The following is a 17,840-nucleotide window of genomic DNA, read 5'->3' on the forward strand; positions in this document are numbered from 1 at the left end:
ATAGCGACACTACTCCAACCACGTCTAATAATGCCTATTGCCAGGCTTCATACTCTCCCACATCCTTGCACATATCAACAAACTTCTTTCTTCATATCTGTATGTTCTATATTGTTTGTTCCGAAACCAAAACATTATCTGGTTTCTCAAACTTGATTGATTGCTATGGATCACAAACTACTTTCTCTATTATAAAAACAAAACATATCTGGTTTCCAACTTGATTGATTGCTATAGTGACAGTAAGTATCCATTCGTCATAATTAGAATATCAATGTTATTGAAACACAATCTAGTGCTGCTAAACTACTGAATTGTAGCAGTTAGATCACTACTTAATGTGTCTTCTAAGTCATTGTTTCAGTAGCAAGCAGTATAAGAACACTGGTTCTATCTTCTCCAATGAGGCATGTTAGAGATTGGCATCTGGTCTTCAATTGGATAACTTTTTGCATTATTTAATATCAATGACCAAACCATGCTCACCTTTTTCAACGTTGTAATGCCTTGAAGCAGCTGTTCATGTCCTTTTTGTCAATTCACATTGGCCGGAAGGTTCAAACCTTGTTCAGACCTTGAGCTAGAAGATAACGATGACCTCCATTGTCCAAAGAAGACATGTAGGACATCATATTGCTGGCTACTCATAAGTGCTGTTAAATACCATCAGTTAAGAATCATAAACGTGATCATAAAAGCTCATCTTTTATCAAGTTTATCTCAAGAAAGATTTTGCATCTAAAATCCTTTTTTTTTTACTTTTCACTCTATTTCGGATGCCCTAGTTATAAATTATATAATGCAGTGAAACGGCATCAAATTAACAATGACAACCTTCTTCAGCAAGTATTTATTAAATTTTGAGGTGGAATTCAATCTTGCAAGGTAACGCACGTGATTCCACGTGCAAAGCGGGGAGTCTTCGATCTCATGCTACGCGTGAATTCAAAGATGAGGAAGACAGTGCGATAAATGACGCCATCAGTTTGCTTGCATGGCGTGTCCATGCCTTGTTTATGTCAAAGGCTTCAGACTGTGCGCGTTGATTACTAGTTTCTCGGCTGAACTCTGCGTTGCATGTGTTCTAATTCAAAGAAAGAAAACTGAAAGATATATCCTTGGAAATTGAATTAACATTCGGTGAAAAAATCTACTATGTTTTTACTTATTTGGCTACGAAACAAGGATTTGTTATATCAAGCTTTCAAGATAAGAGATTGTAGGGAGCCCTGTCTTTGCATGATTGAGTAAAAGAGTAGTTCAATCCATCCTTGCTCCATCACGTGGTAGCTCACGAGCGGACACCAAAATGTTACCGGAGGTTGGGGAGTGTAGGACAGACTGACTGACTATGAGAGAGAGGTGAACAATATCACCAAGATTTAGATTGTTGAAGGATAGAGCTGTCGAAGGAGTTAGTGAATAATAATGACTCTGTATCGTCCAACAAGCTTTTTTTTAAATCCCAAATAGAGAAAAATGGGCAAGAGAATGTGGATGTAGCTCGCCTCTGTTTGCCTTTAAAAGAGCAAGTACATGTTCTTGTTCCACACGCTCTCGGCTCGCTGCCAACTGCCCTCAAAAGCATCGCCCTGTTTAGTGATAAATCACGCCCCACCGTGTCATGGTGGACGTCGATCGTCGAATGTGCGCCGTCGGCCCGGCCCACGCCGCTGGCCTTCGCCGCCTCTCTGCCCGCGCCGCCACTGCCCACGCAGCTTCATCCACGACCCACCGCCTTGGCGTCCTCTCGCTCCGCCCCGTCGCCGAGAACGTCCTCTCCCACCTCCTCGCCGCATCCGTCCCGCTCCGCCCGGGACTCTCCGAGCCGGAGCTCGCCCGCCTCGAGGCCGACCTCGCCTTCTGCTTCCCCCCGGACCTCCGCGCCCTCCTCGCGCTCGCGCTCCCCTCTGGCCCCGGATTTCCTGACTGGCGCGGCGCTCCCGGTTCCGGTCTCCTGCTTCGCCTCCCTCGCGCCGAGGCCGCTCTCCAGGTCGCCCGCGGCTCCTTGTGGCCGCACTCATGGGGCTCCCGCCCTGTCGACCCAGCGCGGGCCCTCCGCCGGGCTCGTGCCGCTCTGCGCCGGGCGCCGTTACTGGTACCGCTCTTCGGCCGCTGCTACCTCCCCTGTTTCCCTTGTCTCGCCGGGAACCCTGTTTTCTACGTCGACGACTCCCGTATCTTCTGCTGCGCCCTCGACATCGCCGATTTCTTCCAGCGCCATTCCGCATTTTCTCCGCACCCGAGTTTCACTTCCCCTTTCCCCAGCCTCGAAGCCGCTCGATGGATCGAGTTCTGGAGCGACGCCGCTTCCGATCGCCGCCACCGTAACTCCTCTTCTTCGTCGTCGTCCGCTTCCTCTCCTTCTTACTCTTCGTCGCCGCCTCCAGATCCGGATCGGTTCGTGGAGATCCGGACTCCAAGGCTGCCGGACTGGGTCGGGGGCTACTTGGACGGCATCGGCTCTGTCTTGAGGCAAGGCGGCTGGGGCGAATCGGACGTCCAGGAGATGGTCCACGTACCTGTCTCCATCGTCTTCGACGGCGGCGACGAGCGCGACGCTACGGCTGGAATATTGGTCGACCCCGAGGCGGCGCTCGACGCACTGCTCGTGAAGGCGAGCCGCTGCTCAGATTCACTCCGCCAGGCGGGATGGTGCCCCGACGACGTCTACGACGCGCTGGGAATCGAGCCCTACCGGCGAAGGGGGAGGGGGGAACGGTCGGCGGTGAAGCTACCGCCTGCCATGGCGCTCAGGGTGGCGAAGCTCGCGCAGGCAGTGGCCCGATCCTAAGCGGCGGTGTCCGGATTCAAATTTGTGTCCTTTTCATTTATGTTTTTCTCTTTTGTTTTCTAATTTATTACAAAACTTAGACAGCGTCTAAAATCTAAAGAAAATGGGAAGGAGCAAGCAAGAGGCACATTGTGATAAATATACATGCATTATCAATCTCTGTGATTATTATCGCAACACGAGTGGTGGAGGGCTTTTTTTTTTCACAAAACAATTGAAGTTACTAGACGATGTTAAATTTCGTGGTTCGTGGATGATCTAAATCTATTGGTACCAGTTTGAGGATGAATGCCGATGTCAAGAATTGACTTTGGAAATGGACTTCAAACAGATAAGGCGCAACGACGTCAAATAGAAATAAGGCCTAAATGGAGTGAGAGAAAGGATATGATACGGTAGGTTGTACGTGGATTTATAGATGACGTGTTAGTTGAACTTATGATGATGGTGGTTAAAATAAGGAAAAGTATATGTATCTAAATAGATTATTTTTATCATCACTCAATTCTTTACTAAATGCTAGGATTCTCAACATAAAATCAACCAACCTAATAATCGGTCAGACTTAAAGACTTAATTTTTCATTCTTTCAGTATAAGTCTCTTTTATATACAGTTGACTGACAATAAGGACCGATCGAACTGGGAGGACTTATCACTTTAATTGATACCAAAATATATAAGATAAACCCGAACGATCCTAATGTCGGTCGGACATACGGGGTTTCGCACCCCGTCCTCCAAAAACATCCTCTCAGCACATAACAAAGACAATCTTCCTAATATACAGCTGGCTAAGATGAGATCCAGTCAGCCCAATAGCCAGTCGAACCTCCATTCTGTTGTGTTAGTCTCCCTTCGTATAGTCGGGTCGGTCATAAGGCCAGTCGAGGTTTTCATGGCTCAGTGTTCCTGTCTCATATATGTAGAAATGCATGAGGTAATTCTCGTTACAAACCCGATCGGGCATAGAGCTAGCTAGACTTCTAGATCGCAGAGCATTTTCGAGACAAGTCTCATAGCATATGGCCGATTGATCCAAGGAACTATCGAATCTTTTGGGACTTCAATCCCCGCGCCTTTAGAGATAGACATCACAGTATACAGTAGGTCGGTTAAAGATCTGGTCAAGCTACATCCAAGAGATAATATTATCAAGAAATCATAACAATCTGTCAGAAAATAATGCTAATATTGATCATGAAATATTCTGATATTCTGACATATACATACAATGAAATCTTCATAAAAGGATAGCTACTCAGTTTCTATCATTATTATGAAGATTACAAAAGAGTACTACTCATACATGTGTAATGGAAAATTCTATGGAGGAAGACTGCACACTTTCCATTACACAACATCTTCTGACATTGAATATTCTTTGTCACCTCATTATTATGAAGACTATGAGAGGTGATATAAGTTCGAGTTCTCTCTAATGACCAAGTACGCAAAAAACACCCAAATGCTCACATTTTGACACACACATATTGTTCATCTTCTCCATTTTTCGCACGGAGGGTCTGCATCAAGGACCCCCTCCCTGGTTCTTGTTTTAACGTTCTCTTTGCCCTTTCCTTAGTGTGTGTAGAGAAAAAGAAGCCTTTTTTCTCCGGTTCGAGGTCTTCTCCCAATTAACAGTAGAGCCACCTGTCCGGCATGTCATCTCCATCGCTTTCAGATAGAATTATGATATAATTTTAGTAAAATGTAATTATATTAATCTCATACGTTTTTCATTGTCTGTCATCAAATTATATGAAGAAAGATAAATTTTGAAGTCAATTTATCGACGATCGTCAAATGACTAAATAGTGGGAGACTATATCAGAGCAACCACAGTGGGAGCTCTTTCCGAGCTCCCACTGTGACGTGGACTTGGTGAAAAACCTCCCTCCCATAGTGGAGGGAGGTTTTTTGATTAAAACGAAGAAGCGGCTCTTCGTCTTTTCTTTTTTTTTTAATATTTTTTTAATAATTAAAAAAAATCAAAAAGCCTGGTAATTAAAATCTTCTTCTCATATTATTATATTGTATGTCTTTTCATTTGATGCACTGTAATATTTATGTTTTTTTTTAATTATTAATATTATTTCATGTTAGCAAGTGGTAAATTTAAATTTTATAAAAATTTAATGGTGTATAATGTAAAATATGAAGGAGAAATGAGAATTATATATAATGAAAAGTGTGAGGCCCATGAAGGAGTTGTTGAGAGGTTTTTTTGATAGTGGAAAAAGGTGTGAGATTTTTAACTTTTGATGTGACATAGACATGACAACGAAGGAGCTCACAATGAAATTTAACTACTATGGATACTCTCACATAGCTAGAGAAAAAATATAATAATGACAAAAGATAATGATACTCATTCAAAGTATTCCTCGTAATCTGTTCTTAGATTATATTAAAAAAAATAAACAGATGACTACTCGCCTAAATAGTGACCAGTATATAAAAAACATAAAAACCTAACCAGTAATGAATGATCCTTCATGATAACATGCACTTTATACATTAGCTAACAGTTAATCCCAAAACACCGCTAGAGGAAGGATATAAGAAGTTACGGGAGGTGAGATCGATGGATTCTACGAGATTGGACACGGGGCTTAACAATATTGGAGAAAAAGGTGGAGTGTCATTGGATCTAGTTGATATATAGTAGGAAAAAAAAACAAAATAGTTATATTTCCTTTACGTCAAACTTTCAAAGGAATAGTTATATTTAATATTCAATAATAAATTTATTATTTTTTATCTTAAAACTTCTCTGATAAAATTTTATTTGTTATCCATTTACTCTAAAAATACTCATTTTAGCTAGGAAGACATATCCCGATTTAGGCATCTCCTTAATTTATTGCTTTTCCAATTTTTTTTTGCTGATGTGTTAAAAAAATAAAGAGTTAGCTTCAAAATTTGGAATCTAATTTTTTAGAATATTTATATCAATTTCCTTATCAAAATATATAATTTTAAAAAATATTTTATTAAATTTAGATATTCATTTTTTATTATACCATGTATTATCTTTTTTATTTTTATCTAAAATTTAAGATAAAATTTTTAAATAAAATAATTGATATGATGCTTAATATCTTTCATTTTTTCTAAGTAGAATTACAAACAACAAGTAAATAAAAAGAACGCTTGAATTCATCTGCAAAGCTTTCCTTCACCCATTCCTCGTAATATAAAAATTTATACAACTTTGTAAAAAAAAAATAATAATAAAAGAAGAAAAAAAATTTAAAAAAATAATAAAAAAAAATAATTAATATAATAATATACTTCCTTGGAGCCTATCGAATACGCTCATTAATTAATCAACAGCCAGCGTCGTCTATTATGGCTCCATCGCACGAGAGGTGTTGGCTCCGAGGGCTCATCGTATGGCAGGGCGGTTGGCGTCTGCGTTGCATGCCACCGCACCACCCTGTTCCTCTGCTTTGTCTTACTGCCTTCCAGCTGAGCTGGAATCCGCTGGCGATGAACAATCACACGCGCGGCCCGTCATCCATCGCCATGGCTAGCACAGCTGCATGCCCCGACATGATGAGAATCGAGAGCGTGCGTGCGCGCGCGCTCCTTTTCATTTCTTGTTAACGGAGGCAGCTTTGATAGCCGAAAAGGTCGACACGACAGCGAAGGTGGCCGTGGGGGGAGAAAAGATGGCCAGCACGCTGCCTGTCGTGCGTATGGCAGGGCACGCAGTGGGTGAACGAAGTTGGCTAATTTCTTGCTTTTTTGGCTGTAGCCGCGCAGCTGTTGTTGCTGCTGCATGTTGGGTGGGTAAGTGTGCTCAGACGCCATTAATTAATTATCTACCGGCTAAAGAAGGGAAAAAAACACGAAAAAGAGGTAAAAGAATAGACAGTGACAGGGTGTGACCCAGCCGGTCGGTTGGGTGTGTGCACGCAGATGCGAGCGATGAGTGTTTGAACGAGAGAGGTTTTTTCGGGACGATTTAATGGTTACCACATAAATATTATTTTCGTAAAGTTTGAGGTTCAAATTTTAGTATAGTGCATTAATCATTATTTTAAAAGTTAATAGTTAATCATGATTTAATTTTTTCATGTTAATCAAGACAATTGATTAAAACATTGGGTCGAACGATTGAATGAATGATCTCTTACCATCTTGAATGAGAGAGACAAAATTAGTACGGTCGAGTAGTGGAGTTGGATGGCTTCGCTTCATTAATTAATGAATGGATCGGACAGATTGATTCATATCCGGGTCCGAGGCTGCGATTGAGATATGGGTGCGTGACGCACAAGCGACCTCATGAAATCATGAAATTTAACACAAGATTATATACACTCGGGAATGAAGCCGAGCTCATAGATATGGTTAAAAATTAAGGATGCGTTTGGTTTGTACAGTTTTTATTTTTATTTTTTGAAAAACGTATATTTTCTGAAAAATAATGTTTGGTTTGTGTTTTTGTTCTTGTTTTCTAAAAAAATAGCTTACGTTTTTTAAAAAAAACAGAGAATGAAAAAACTAGGTTGTTGTTGAAGATTCCAACTGAAATCACTTTAAATTTAAAATTAGCACAAAAACTCTCATGTTTGGGCATGGAAAAATGGGCTTGGAATACGATTCAGCCCACCAACTGGGTTGTTGTTGGTTGGACATAACATAACCACTTTCTTTTAGTTATCAGCGCGCAAAAATGTCGACCAATAGACTCTGCTTTCTTATCCATTGCTCCGACAAACCATGGCCTTCGCGGTCTCCACCACCGTGGCCGCCGGAGTCCGTGCCGGAGCTGCTCCTCGGACCTTCACCACTGCCGCCACTACCCTCAACGTTCTCTCCGGAAGCAGCCAAAGGGTCCGATTTTCTCCCACACTCTTCCCCGGTCCACCACCGGCGGCCAGTCGTCTCGTCCTCGCCCGTGCGCAGCCACCACGCCCGACGTGGCTCCCCGGCCTTGATCCGCCTCCCCATCTCGATGGCACGTCTGTTCTTTCCCTCTTTTTTTCTTTCTCGTTCAATTCCTCGGTTGCTCTTCCTGATGCCGCTCGCGTTCCAGGCTCGCCGGAGACTTCGGCTTCGACCCGCTGGGCCTCGGCGTGGAACCCGATAGCCTGCGATGGTACGTCCAGGCCGAGCTCGTGCACTGTCGCTTCGCCATGGCCGGTGTCGCCGGCATTCTTTTCACAGACGTATGCAAAACTCTTCTTTCTACTTTTTCATTAACGATGCTCTGCTACCGGTTAACCTACTGCCATTTTATAGCTATTGCGCGTAACCGGAATCAGTAACATTCCCGTCTGGTTTGAAGCTGGTGCTGTTAAATTCGACTTCGCTAGTACTCCTGCTCTTTTCATTGTCCAACTCCTACTCATGGGGTAAGCCTCAAAACGCACTCAAAATCTTCGACAGTATCAATTTTCTAAATCTTCCCTTTCCCTACATGATCTTGCAGATTTGTGGAGACCAAAAGGTACATGGATTTCATTGCACCAGGATCCCAAACTAAAGAAGGCACCTTCTTGGGGATAGAAGCTGCATTACAAGGTCTACAACCCGGGTCAGTTGGTGCTCTGCTCCCTTTACTCGTGTACAAGAACTATCTCTCGTCTCATGTGCACTTGGTGTGTTGATGTTGGTTCATCCGTAACTCCTGCAGCTATCCAGGAGGGCCACTGTTTGATCCTCTTGGTCTGGCCAAAGATATCGAGAACAAAAGCGAATTGAAGCTGAAAGAAATCAAGAATGGTACAATCATTGCTTATGTTACTAGGAATTAAGCTTTCGTTCTTCATGAATCTTTCGTTCCAACTGAGAGATAGATGAATACCTGTTTACTGATGCAGGGAGGCTAGCGATGGTTGCAATGCTTGGCTTTTTCGTGCAAGCAAACGTCACTCATGCGGGACCGATCGACAACCTTATTGTTCACCTCTCGGATCCCTTCAAGAACACCATCATTCAAACCCTTTTCTTATCTTCTTCCTGAAATCAATGGGGGGCTTTTTTTTGGTGATGTTTTCATCTGCTCGAAATATGCTAATTCAAGGGTAGTCAAGTTCCTTGTCTACATGGAACATCTTCTTGCTACTATGTTACACTGGATGATGATTTTTTTTTCCCTTTTTTATCTTTGCCATATTGAATACTAAACTATTTCTTCAATATATATATTTTTTAAAAAAATGGATAAACTGAACCATTCATTTTATCAAGTTGATTGATGAAAGAAATTTGCCGTTGAAGAATTCTTTTTTTTCTTCTTTTAATTCGACGCAAAAATTATTTCATATTTCTACAACACTAAATATGTTATAAGAGAATGTTCACATTATTAAAAAAAAAATCAAAAAGGCAACCACATTTTCTTTAAAAAAAATAATAATAAATGGACATCCCTCCTATAATTTTATTTAAAAAATATCCCTTGATCCGTGCTATTGTAGAAGATCTGATACTGCTACAATATATTTAAAATATGTTTAGGATTTATGATTTACATCATTTAGAAGCTATCGAGTAGTTACAACATATTTAAAATGAGTTTAGAATTTAAGATTTAGGATTACACCGCGTAGAAGCTACTGAATAACTACTACAACGTGCATAAACTATCTAGTAATTGTTACAATTTATATTTAGGGTGAATTTAAAATTTAAAGTTTAGAGTTATAATAGCTACATAATAGCCCTTATAATTGTTTTAAAATTATTTTGATGAAATTTAAATAATTTTGTGTAAGTTGATAAATATTATTTTGATATAATAATGTCCCGAGATCATTAACTCTAAATTATAAAATTTAAACTCATACTAAATATGTTGGAACATCTACCGATAACTTCTACGTATTATAATAACTACTGGGTAGCTTTTATACAATATAAATCTTAAATTCACTCTTAACAAGTTATTGTTAGGGTCGTTTGGTGCTGGGGGAGGGTGAATAGCTCGTCGCGCATGATTGCTTGCTTCTTTGATGATGATATGCAACGGAATGAACTCGAAGCAAACTTACAACGCTAATACAAAGGATTTACTTGGTATCCACCTCAAAAAGAGGTGACTAATCCAATGATCCACACACGACACGCTCTCCACTAATAAAAACACTTCTTCTCGGTCGCAGCCAGAGGCGGAGAAGCCTCGTACAATCTCACACAACAATATTCAACACCCACAAGAAGAAAATACAAAAAATACAAATGAAAATTCTTTCTTCTTACTTACTTGTTGCTTGTTGTTGCCTCTTGAACCTTGGAAGTGTGACAACACTTGTCTCCGAGAGCATTCAAGAACTAGCTGTGAAAGTGTGGAGAAGCTCGCTGAGGTAGCACTGTAGTAGCTGGAGAGGAATGCCGAAGAAGACGCTCGCCAACGGCTATAACTTGCGCAACGATCGGATCCCAATCGATTGAATGACTCTCAATCGATTGGGGAGGCTTTTGAATCGATCGGCTGATCGATTCAGAGCACCTCTATGCTCTCTGGAAAATGCCTGAATCGATTGCTCGATCGATTCAGCTTTTATCGCGTGATTTCCAGCTTCCTAATCGATCGGTCGATCGATTAGAGGTACCCAATCGATTGGCTGATCAATTGGGAAAGGTTCTATGCTCGTGACAATTACTCCCAATCGATCGGCCGATCGATTGGGACAAACCTTCTTCGCAACACACATCTAATCGATCAACTGATGATTGGACTACGGCTCAATCGATCGATTAATCGATTGACCCACCTTTGACTTGCCTAAACTCAAGTTCAAGGTCCCCAAATCTAACATCCGGTCAACCGTGACCTGTTGGAACCTCATGTTTAGCATCCGGTCAGCCTTGACCTGTTAGGACTCCTTCACCAAGTGTCTAGTCAATCCATTTGATCCACTTGGATTTTTCTCCTCATGCCAAGTGTTTGATCAACCTTGACCCACTTGGACTTCCACCAGATATTCGGTCACCTTTGGCCCATCTAGATTTCCTCGTGCCAAGTATCCGGTCAATCCTTTGAACTACTTGGACTTTCCAACACCAGGTGTCTGATTAACCTTGACCCACCTGGATTTCCATGTGTCTGGTTTCACTCACCAGGACTTTCAACTAGTTTCACTCACTAGGATTTTCACCTGGCTTCACTCACTAGGATTTTTTCACTGCCCGACTTCACTCACCGAGACTTTCACCTAGCTTCACTCACTAGGATTTTCACCTAGCTTCACTCACCAGGATTTTTCTCTACCTGGCTTCACTCACCAGGACTTTCCATCTATTTGGTTTCACTCACCAGGACATCTTATCTGCCTAACTTCTAGTTAGAACTTTCTCAGTCAAGTATCCGGTCAATCATTTGACATACTTGACTCTTCTTCATACCAAACTGGTCCAACCCTGACCAGAGGGGAAATGCACTAGCAATCTCCCCAATCAGCCGATTGCACCTGCAATCTCCACGTATTGTCAGTCTCTATGTATTGTTAATTATCAAAACCTAAACATCCAGACTCAGGCTTGAGCTACGTCAAGCCTAGTTAGCCTAGTCGACCTTGACCCAGGGGATATTGCACCAAAAATCTCTCCCTTTTTGATGTTTGACAATACATTTAAGTTAGGCTAATCCCATAGTCTCAACTACCTTTTTCATATCAAAACATAAATGAGGGTTTCTTTCATTCTCTCTTTTTCCTAGAGGGCAAATTCCCTCTTAAGGTAATGAAGACATAATATATACCCTGCATTCTCCCCTTAACTTTCCTAGAGGGGCAAAGACCTAACTTAAACCCTACATTTCTCCGCCTATTGGCACACATCAAAAGCACTCTCCCTGAAGAGTTACTCACCGTTGTTCACAACTTCACTCGTTGTTCACAACACCACAATGAAGGTCTCATACCCTTCATTGTATCAAATGCTCACCCTTGAGCGTTAATCCTCTTCACAATGCTTATCCTAACACATTCATCATTCCAACAATGAAGGTCCCATACCCTTCACTATAGAAAATGCTCATCCTTGAGCATTAATCCATGTTATAATGCTCATTCTAGAGCATCCATAACTCAACAATGAAGATATACACTCTCCATTAGTTTCCAATGCTCAACCTTGAGCATTTTTCCAAATGAAGGATTTACCACCTTCAATGGGTTCGAAAAAATATTTCCATGTTTTTAAAGAGTAGCTTCCCCTAAAAACATGCTTCAAACTTCTGTCATTGCACCAACAATGAATTGAAATCCTTAAACATTTAGGAAATCCAAAATTAGAAGTTTTGAGGTTCAAAATTCAATATTGAAACTAAACCTTAACCTAAACTTCTACTTAGTCTTCTTTAACCATTCCATCCTTGTTTTCATCATGAAAACTCCCCTTAAATATATACAAATGTGTGTCAAGGGGTTAGGAATGGTTACCTAGACAAAAAATGATTTAAAATGCTAAAATCAGGCTTTCCCAACCAAAATCAGCACTCCCAATCGATTGAAGTTGGGTCTCAATCGATTGAAATTATTTTAATCTATCCATTGATCGATTCCGTGAGCTTCTGTTCGCGAAAAATACTCTTGAATCGATCGGCTGATTGATTCAACTTGGGTCAATCGATCGATTGATCGATTTCGTGGCGTTCTGGTCACGAAAAATACATTCTTAATCGATTGGCTGATCGATTGAGACCTTCCAATCGATCGGCTGATTAATTGGATTTCTGATTTCTTGAAATCTAATTTCAGCAAAATTCAGAAATGCCCTAGAAATTCTACAAAATCCTAAAAATCATGAAAATTCATGTAGACATTACTTAGGGTATATACTATCATAAAAAAAATAGTTTTCTATAAAAATACTTCTTATTTTCAAAGATTGACACAAACTTGAAAACTCGTAAAAACTTCAATAATTTTTTTTTAGTTTGTGTCTAATTTTTCAATGATGATTACTATCAAAAGATAGTTTTCACCAAGATTTTCCAACGTATATTTAAAATTATTTTCAAATAATTTTGATGCTAGAGGGGAGAGGGTGAATAGCTCGTCGCGCTTGATTGCTTGCTTCTTTGATGATGATATGCAGCGGAATAAACTCGAAGCAAACTTACAACTTTAACACAAAGAGTTTACTTGGTATCCACCTTAAGAAGAGGTGGATCCACACACAACACGCTCTCCACTAATAAAAATACTTCTTCTTGGTCGCAGCCAGAGGCGAAGAAACCTCATACAAACTCATACAACAATATACAACACCCACAAGAAGAAAATACAAAAATACAAATGAAAACTCTTTCTTCTTGCTTACTTGTTGCTTGTTGTTGCCTCTTGAACCTTGGAAGTGTGACTACACTTATCTCCAAGAACCTTCAAAAACTGACTGTGAGAGTGTGGAGAAGCTTGCTGAGATCGCCATTGAGGTAGCACTGTAGTCGCTGGAGAGGAATGCCGAAGAAGACGCTCGCCAATGGCTATAACCTGCATAATGGTCGGATCCCAACCGATTGAATGACTCTCAATCGATTGGAGAGACTTTGAATTGATCGGCTGATCGATTAAGAGCGCCTCTGTGCTCTCTGGAAAATGCCTGAATCGATTGCCCGATCGATTCAGCCTCTATCGCGCGATTTCCATCTTCCTAATCGATCGGCCGGTCGATTGGAGGTACCCAATTGATCGGTTGATCGGTTGATCGATTGGGAAAGGTTCTGTGCTCGCCACAATTATTCCCAATCAGTCGGCCGATCAATTGGGCCAAACTAGAGATGTAAACGAGCCGAACCGAGTCGAACAGTATTAGGCTCAAGCTCGGCTCGTTTAGGTTATATTCGGGCTCGAGCTCGAATCGAGCTTTTATCACAAGGCTCGAGTTCGGCTCGTTTTAGAATTATCAAACTTGCGAACAGTTCGAGCTCGGCTCGTTATTAGCTCGATTATCAAAGTTAACAAGTCTAACTCGTTAAGCGAGCTCAGACTCGTTTTCGGGTTAGTTTAGAGCTCATTTTTTGCTCGTTTTAGAGCTCGTTTTTTTGACTCATTTTAATGCTCATTTTAAGGCTCGTTTTTTTGGCTCGTTTTAGAGCTCATTTTTTGGCTTGATTTAAGGCTCATTTTTTTGGCTCGCGAGCCTATAAACGAACATGTTCGCGAGCTCATGAGCCGAATATCCTTAAGCTCGAGCTCGGCTCGATAAAACTGTCGAGCTCGAAATTGAGCTCGAGCTCGGCTCGATAAGATAAACGAACGAACTCGAATGAGCTTTTTACCGAATCGAGCTCCGAATAGCTCGCGAACCGTTTGGTTCATTTACATCCCTAGGCCAAACCTTCTTCGCAGCACACATCCAATCGATCAATTGATCCATTGGACTACGGTTTAATCGATCGGTTGATCGATTGACCCACCTTTAACTTGTCTAAACTCAAGTCCAAGGTCCCCAAATCCAACATCCGGTCAATCGTTACCTGTTGGAACCTCATGCCTAGCATCCGGTTATCCTTGACCTGTTAAGACTCCTTCACCAAGTGTTTAGTCAATTCCTTTGACCCACTTGGACTTTTCTCCTCGTGCCAAGTGTCTGATCAACCTTGACCCACTTAGACTTCCACCAGATGTCCGGTCACCCTTTACCCATCTGGATTTCCTCGTGCCAACTATCCGGTCAATCTTTTGAACTACTTGGACTTTCCAACACCAGGTGTCTGATCAACCTTGACCCACCTAGATTTCCACGTGCCTGGTTTCACTCACCAGGATTTTCAACTAGCTTCACTCACTAGGATTTTCACCTGGCTTCACTCACCAGGATTTTTCCATTGCTTGACTTCACTCACCGGGACTTTCACCTGCCTAGCATCACTCACTAGGATTTTCACCTAACTCCACTCACTAGGATTTTTACCTGGTTTCACTCATCAGGATTTTCCTCTGCATGACTTTACTTATTAGGACTTTCCATCTGTCTGGCTTCACTCATCAGGCCTTCCCATCTGCCTAACTTCCAGTTAGGACTTTCCCAATCAAGTATTCGGTCAATTCTTTGACCTACTTGACTATTCTTCATACCAAACTGGTCCAACCCTGATCAAAGGGGAAATGCACTAACAATCTCTCCAATCAAACGATTGCACCTGCAATCTCCATGTATTATCAGTCTCCATGTATTGTCAAATATCGAAACTCAAACATCCAGACTCAGGCTTGAGCCACGTCAAGCCTAGTCAGCCTGGTCAACCTTGATCCATGGGATATTGCACCAATAGTTATAATAGCTATCCGATAGCTTGTAGAAGCTATCCAGTAACTACTACAATAATGTTGAATCAAGGGATATTTATAGAATAAAATCGATCATAGTATGATGACAATTGGATGGATATGCCCTTATTGTCTAGTGATTTACGACATCTCTCTTTCAAGGAGGCAGTGGGGATTCGACTTCCTCTTGGGGGTATTATGAAAGGAAGTTGATTATGGATTATTCATAAGCCTAGAATGAATTCTTCCATTGTGGTAAAAAGGTGAATACGCTTGCCCTTAGCGCTAGAATGAATTTTTCCATTGTGGCAAAGGCGAATTCGCTCGCCCCCAGCTCCCCCGCCAACCCGTCCCAATGTCAACACGGAGGAAGTAAATCACGGGCGGTTACTAGCCTTTGGAATAGTGACTAGCACATAAGAGAGGTATTTACCTCGACTTTGCTGAGATTCGAACCCCAGACCTCATTATGACAACACCTCGTGTGCTAGCCATTAGACTCATCCGAAGAGACTATAATGAATTCTTCCTTGATTGATACTCGAGTGGTTAATGAGGATGGACTGTAAATTCATTAATGACATATCCATCCGGATTCAAATCCAACTGAGTCCAAAAATTCACCGCTCCATAAATATAATATAACCAATGATATAAGAAATTTGTTCTCATATAGGAGATTTTTTTTTAAAGTATAATTTGTAAAATTTGGACGCCCTGTTTTTAATTTTGTCCATTTTTCCCATATAACTTTCACTGTAAAGAAAATGTTCACTATAAACAGACGTCTCATAAATCATTTAATCAATACGCACAAATAGAATTTATACAACCCAAAAAAAGGTATTTATAAAAAATCAATGGCCGAGAAAAACGAGAGTTTTTGTTTGAGAGATCATAGGAATCGTTTGTCAAGCTAATGCGTGATTTCTCCTTCCTTCTCTCTCTCTCTCTCTCTCTCTCTCTCTCTCTCCTCCCTGCCTCTTCTTCCTCATTAAAGCAATTTCAGGACCAAGGAGGAAGAGGAAACCAGTACTGTAAATATCCATTATTTCTTTCCTTTCTCCTGCGCGTCATAATCAACATCATGTGACCTAGATTTGCATTGGCAATATTCATTATCTGATTTCTTAATCACTCTGAAGTTTGAAATTGTTTTTCAGAGAATTCCATTGAATTTCTTCTCTTTTCTAATTATTTCGCTTGATTAAATGACAACTTTTAGGCAATTTTTCTAATTTGTAGGAACTTCAGATCCGAATGCATGTTGCTTAATTAATGAGATGGAAATGTATGAGATTGGGCTGTTTAACTAAATAGGTTTTAGTTAATTTATGTTTTCTCCTTAGTTATTTAATTTCTACATATTTAACAAATTTTGTATCCGTAATTCTTTAAAGACAGATAATTATATAAATAGGAATAAATAATTCATTATTAATATGAGATGACGTTTGGTTAAATGATAAATATGACTATGGACATGAGTTTAATAATTAGGTGGAATGATAATGGGAATGAAAATGGAACCTATCTAGTTATATGAGTTTGGTTGATTCCCATAAATCTAGAATTCATTCTCAAATTGTCAACACACAATCTAAACATTATTTTTTATTATCATTCCATTCCCTCATTTCCAAATCCATCATCCAAACATCAATCTAAAACTCATTTGACTCAATTGCAGAGGGAGTGACCAAGAAATCACCGTTCAATGGCACAAGTAAACAACAATGGAGAAAGCTCCAATCCTTTTATTTCTTTTTCATTACCTGAAAGCTCCAGCCTTTCATCTACTCCATCGCCTTCAATCTTCAAACCAGAAAATGGTGATCAGCACCGCCAAGAGCTAGAAATTGATGCCGATATCCTTCTTTTTGATACTCCAGTACTCCATGATCAGAGAGGTGTTACTGCGACACAGAATGATTTAATCCAAGTCTATGTTGCAAGACATGGAGAATCAGAAACGGATGACCAAATTCTGCTGCTTTCTAATATTCTTGATAATTCAGTAATGGAAAATAGCCTTCCTGATGCACCAACAGAACGTGATATTTCAACACCGCTATTCAATGAGACGAAACAAGTCGAAACCCTGAAAAATGAGAGCGGGAAGAAAGAAGATATGAACAGAAGACTTATTGACACTGCTGCACCTTTTGAGTCTCTTGGAGCAGCTGTCACGAAGTTTAGAGGGATCGCTGATTGCAAAGCTGAAGAAACAAATCTCACAGAAGTAATGTTTAATTCCATTCTTTTTAATTTCAAACTATCTTGTTCTTTTCTTTTCTTTTGATTACTTAAACAAATATTATTGTTCGAGTATTCGCAGAAGCAAAACCAGGCTCTACTTGAACTTAAGAAAGTACAGGACGAAATTCTCAAGTTCCAAAAGAGCTTCCAAGATGAAGAAACAGCTGCAGTTCACGTTCTAGAGGAGCTTGACTACTTCAAAGGACTTGCAGAAGAACTACACCTTCTGTTGGAGAGAGCACAAACCCTAAAAGAACAAGCAAAGCAGGACACTGAACTTGCTGAGCTAAGGTTGCGAGAAGTAGAGCAAGGAATTGCCAATGTTGCAATCATCGCGTCCAAGGCACAACTGGACGTGGCCAACGAGAGACATGCAACTGCTGTTGCAGAGTTGAAATCAGTAAAAGAAGAGTCGGAGACGGTTCGGATTGCATATGTTTCACTGCTTCAAGAAAGAGACATTGCAGTTGAGAAAGCTGCTGATTCTTTTTCTGCAACGAAAGAGATGGAACTGACCATCAATGATCTGGCTCTCTAGCTGATTACAAGCAAAGA

At 40.7% G+C, this 17,840-nt stretch overlaps 3 protein-coding genes across 3 annotated transcripts; all 3 read left to right on the forward strand.

Annotated features, from left to right (window-relative positions):
- Window positions 1-1,487: 1,487 nt before the first annotated feature.
- On the forward strand, window positions 1,488-2,971 carry LOC121987769. The gene has a single exon (XM_042541499.1). The coding sequence runs from the start codon at window positions 1,625-1,627 to the stop codon at window positions 2,792-2,794; it is 1,170 nt and encodes a 389-aa protein (XP_042397433.1). The 5' UTR covers window positions 1,488-1,624; the 3' UTR covers window positions 2,795-2,971.
- Window positions 2,972-7,481: 4,510 nt separating this feature from the next.
- Window positions 7,482-8,953, forward strand: LOC121987770 (photosystem I chlorophyll a/b-binding protein 5, chloroplastic-like). Its single transcript, XM_042541500.1, has 6 exons — window positions 7,482-7,769; window positions 7,844-7,976; window positions 8,050-8,162; window positions 8,240-8,344; window positions 8,444-8,532; window positions 8,631-8,953. Exons 1-6 carry the CDS (start codon window positions 7,528-7,530, stop codon window positions 8,771-8,773), a joined length of 825 nt encoding a protein of 274 aa, XP_042397434.1. The 5' UTR covers window positions 7,482-7,527; the 3' UTR covers window positions 8,774-8,953.
- Window positions 8,954-16,743: 7,790 nt separating this feature from the next.
- On the forward strand, window positions 16,744-17,823 carry LOC121986964 (protein WEAK CHLOROPLAST MOVEMENT UNDER BLUE LIGHT 1-like). The gene is made up of 2 exons (XM_042540886.1): window positions 16,744-17,268; window positions 17,365-17,823. Exons 1-2 carry the CDS (start codon window positions 16,744-16,746, stop codon window positions 17,821-17,823), a joined length of 984 nt encoding a protein of 327 aa, XP_042396820.1.
- The last annotated feature ends 17 nt before the right edge of the window (window positions 17,824-17,840 follow it).

Source organism: Zingiber officinale, chromosome 5B, assembly GCF_018446385.1.
Source record: "Zingiber officinale cultivar Zhangliang chromosome 5B, Zo_v1.1, whole genome shotgun sequence".
Lineage (NCBI taxonomy): Eukaryota > Viridiplantae > Streptophyta > Magnoliopsida > Zingiberales > Zingiberaceae > Zingiber > Zingiber officinale.

Coding starts and splice junctions, on each gene's coding strand:
- LOC121987769 (XM_042541499.1), top strand. CDS start 1,625: ATGGTGGACGTCGATCGTCGAATGTGCGCCGTCGGCCCGGCCCACGCC.
- LOC121987770 (XM_042541500.1), top strand. CDS start 7,528: ATGGCCTTCGCGGTCTCCACCACCGTGGCCGCCGGAGTCCGTGCCGGA. Junction 7,977..8,049: donor CCGGCATTCTTTTCACAGAC/GTATGCAAAACT, acceptor GCCATTTTATAG/CTATTGCGCGTAACCGGAAT. Junction 8,345..8,443: donor TTACAAGGTCTACAACCCGG/GTCAGTTGGTGC, acceptor TAACTCCTGCAG/CTATCCAGGAGGGCCACTGT.
- LOC121986964 (XM_042540886.1), top strand. CDS start 16,744: ATGGCACAAGTAAACAACAATGGAGAAAGCTCCAATCCTTTTATTTCT. Junction 17,269..17,364: donor AAGAAACAAATCTCACAGAA/GTAATGTTTAAT, acceptor GAGTATTCGCAG/AAGCAAAACCAGGCTCTACT.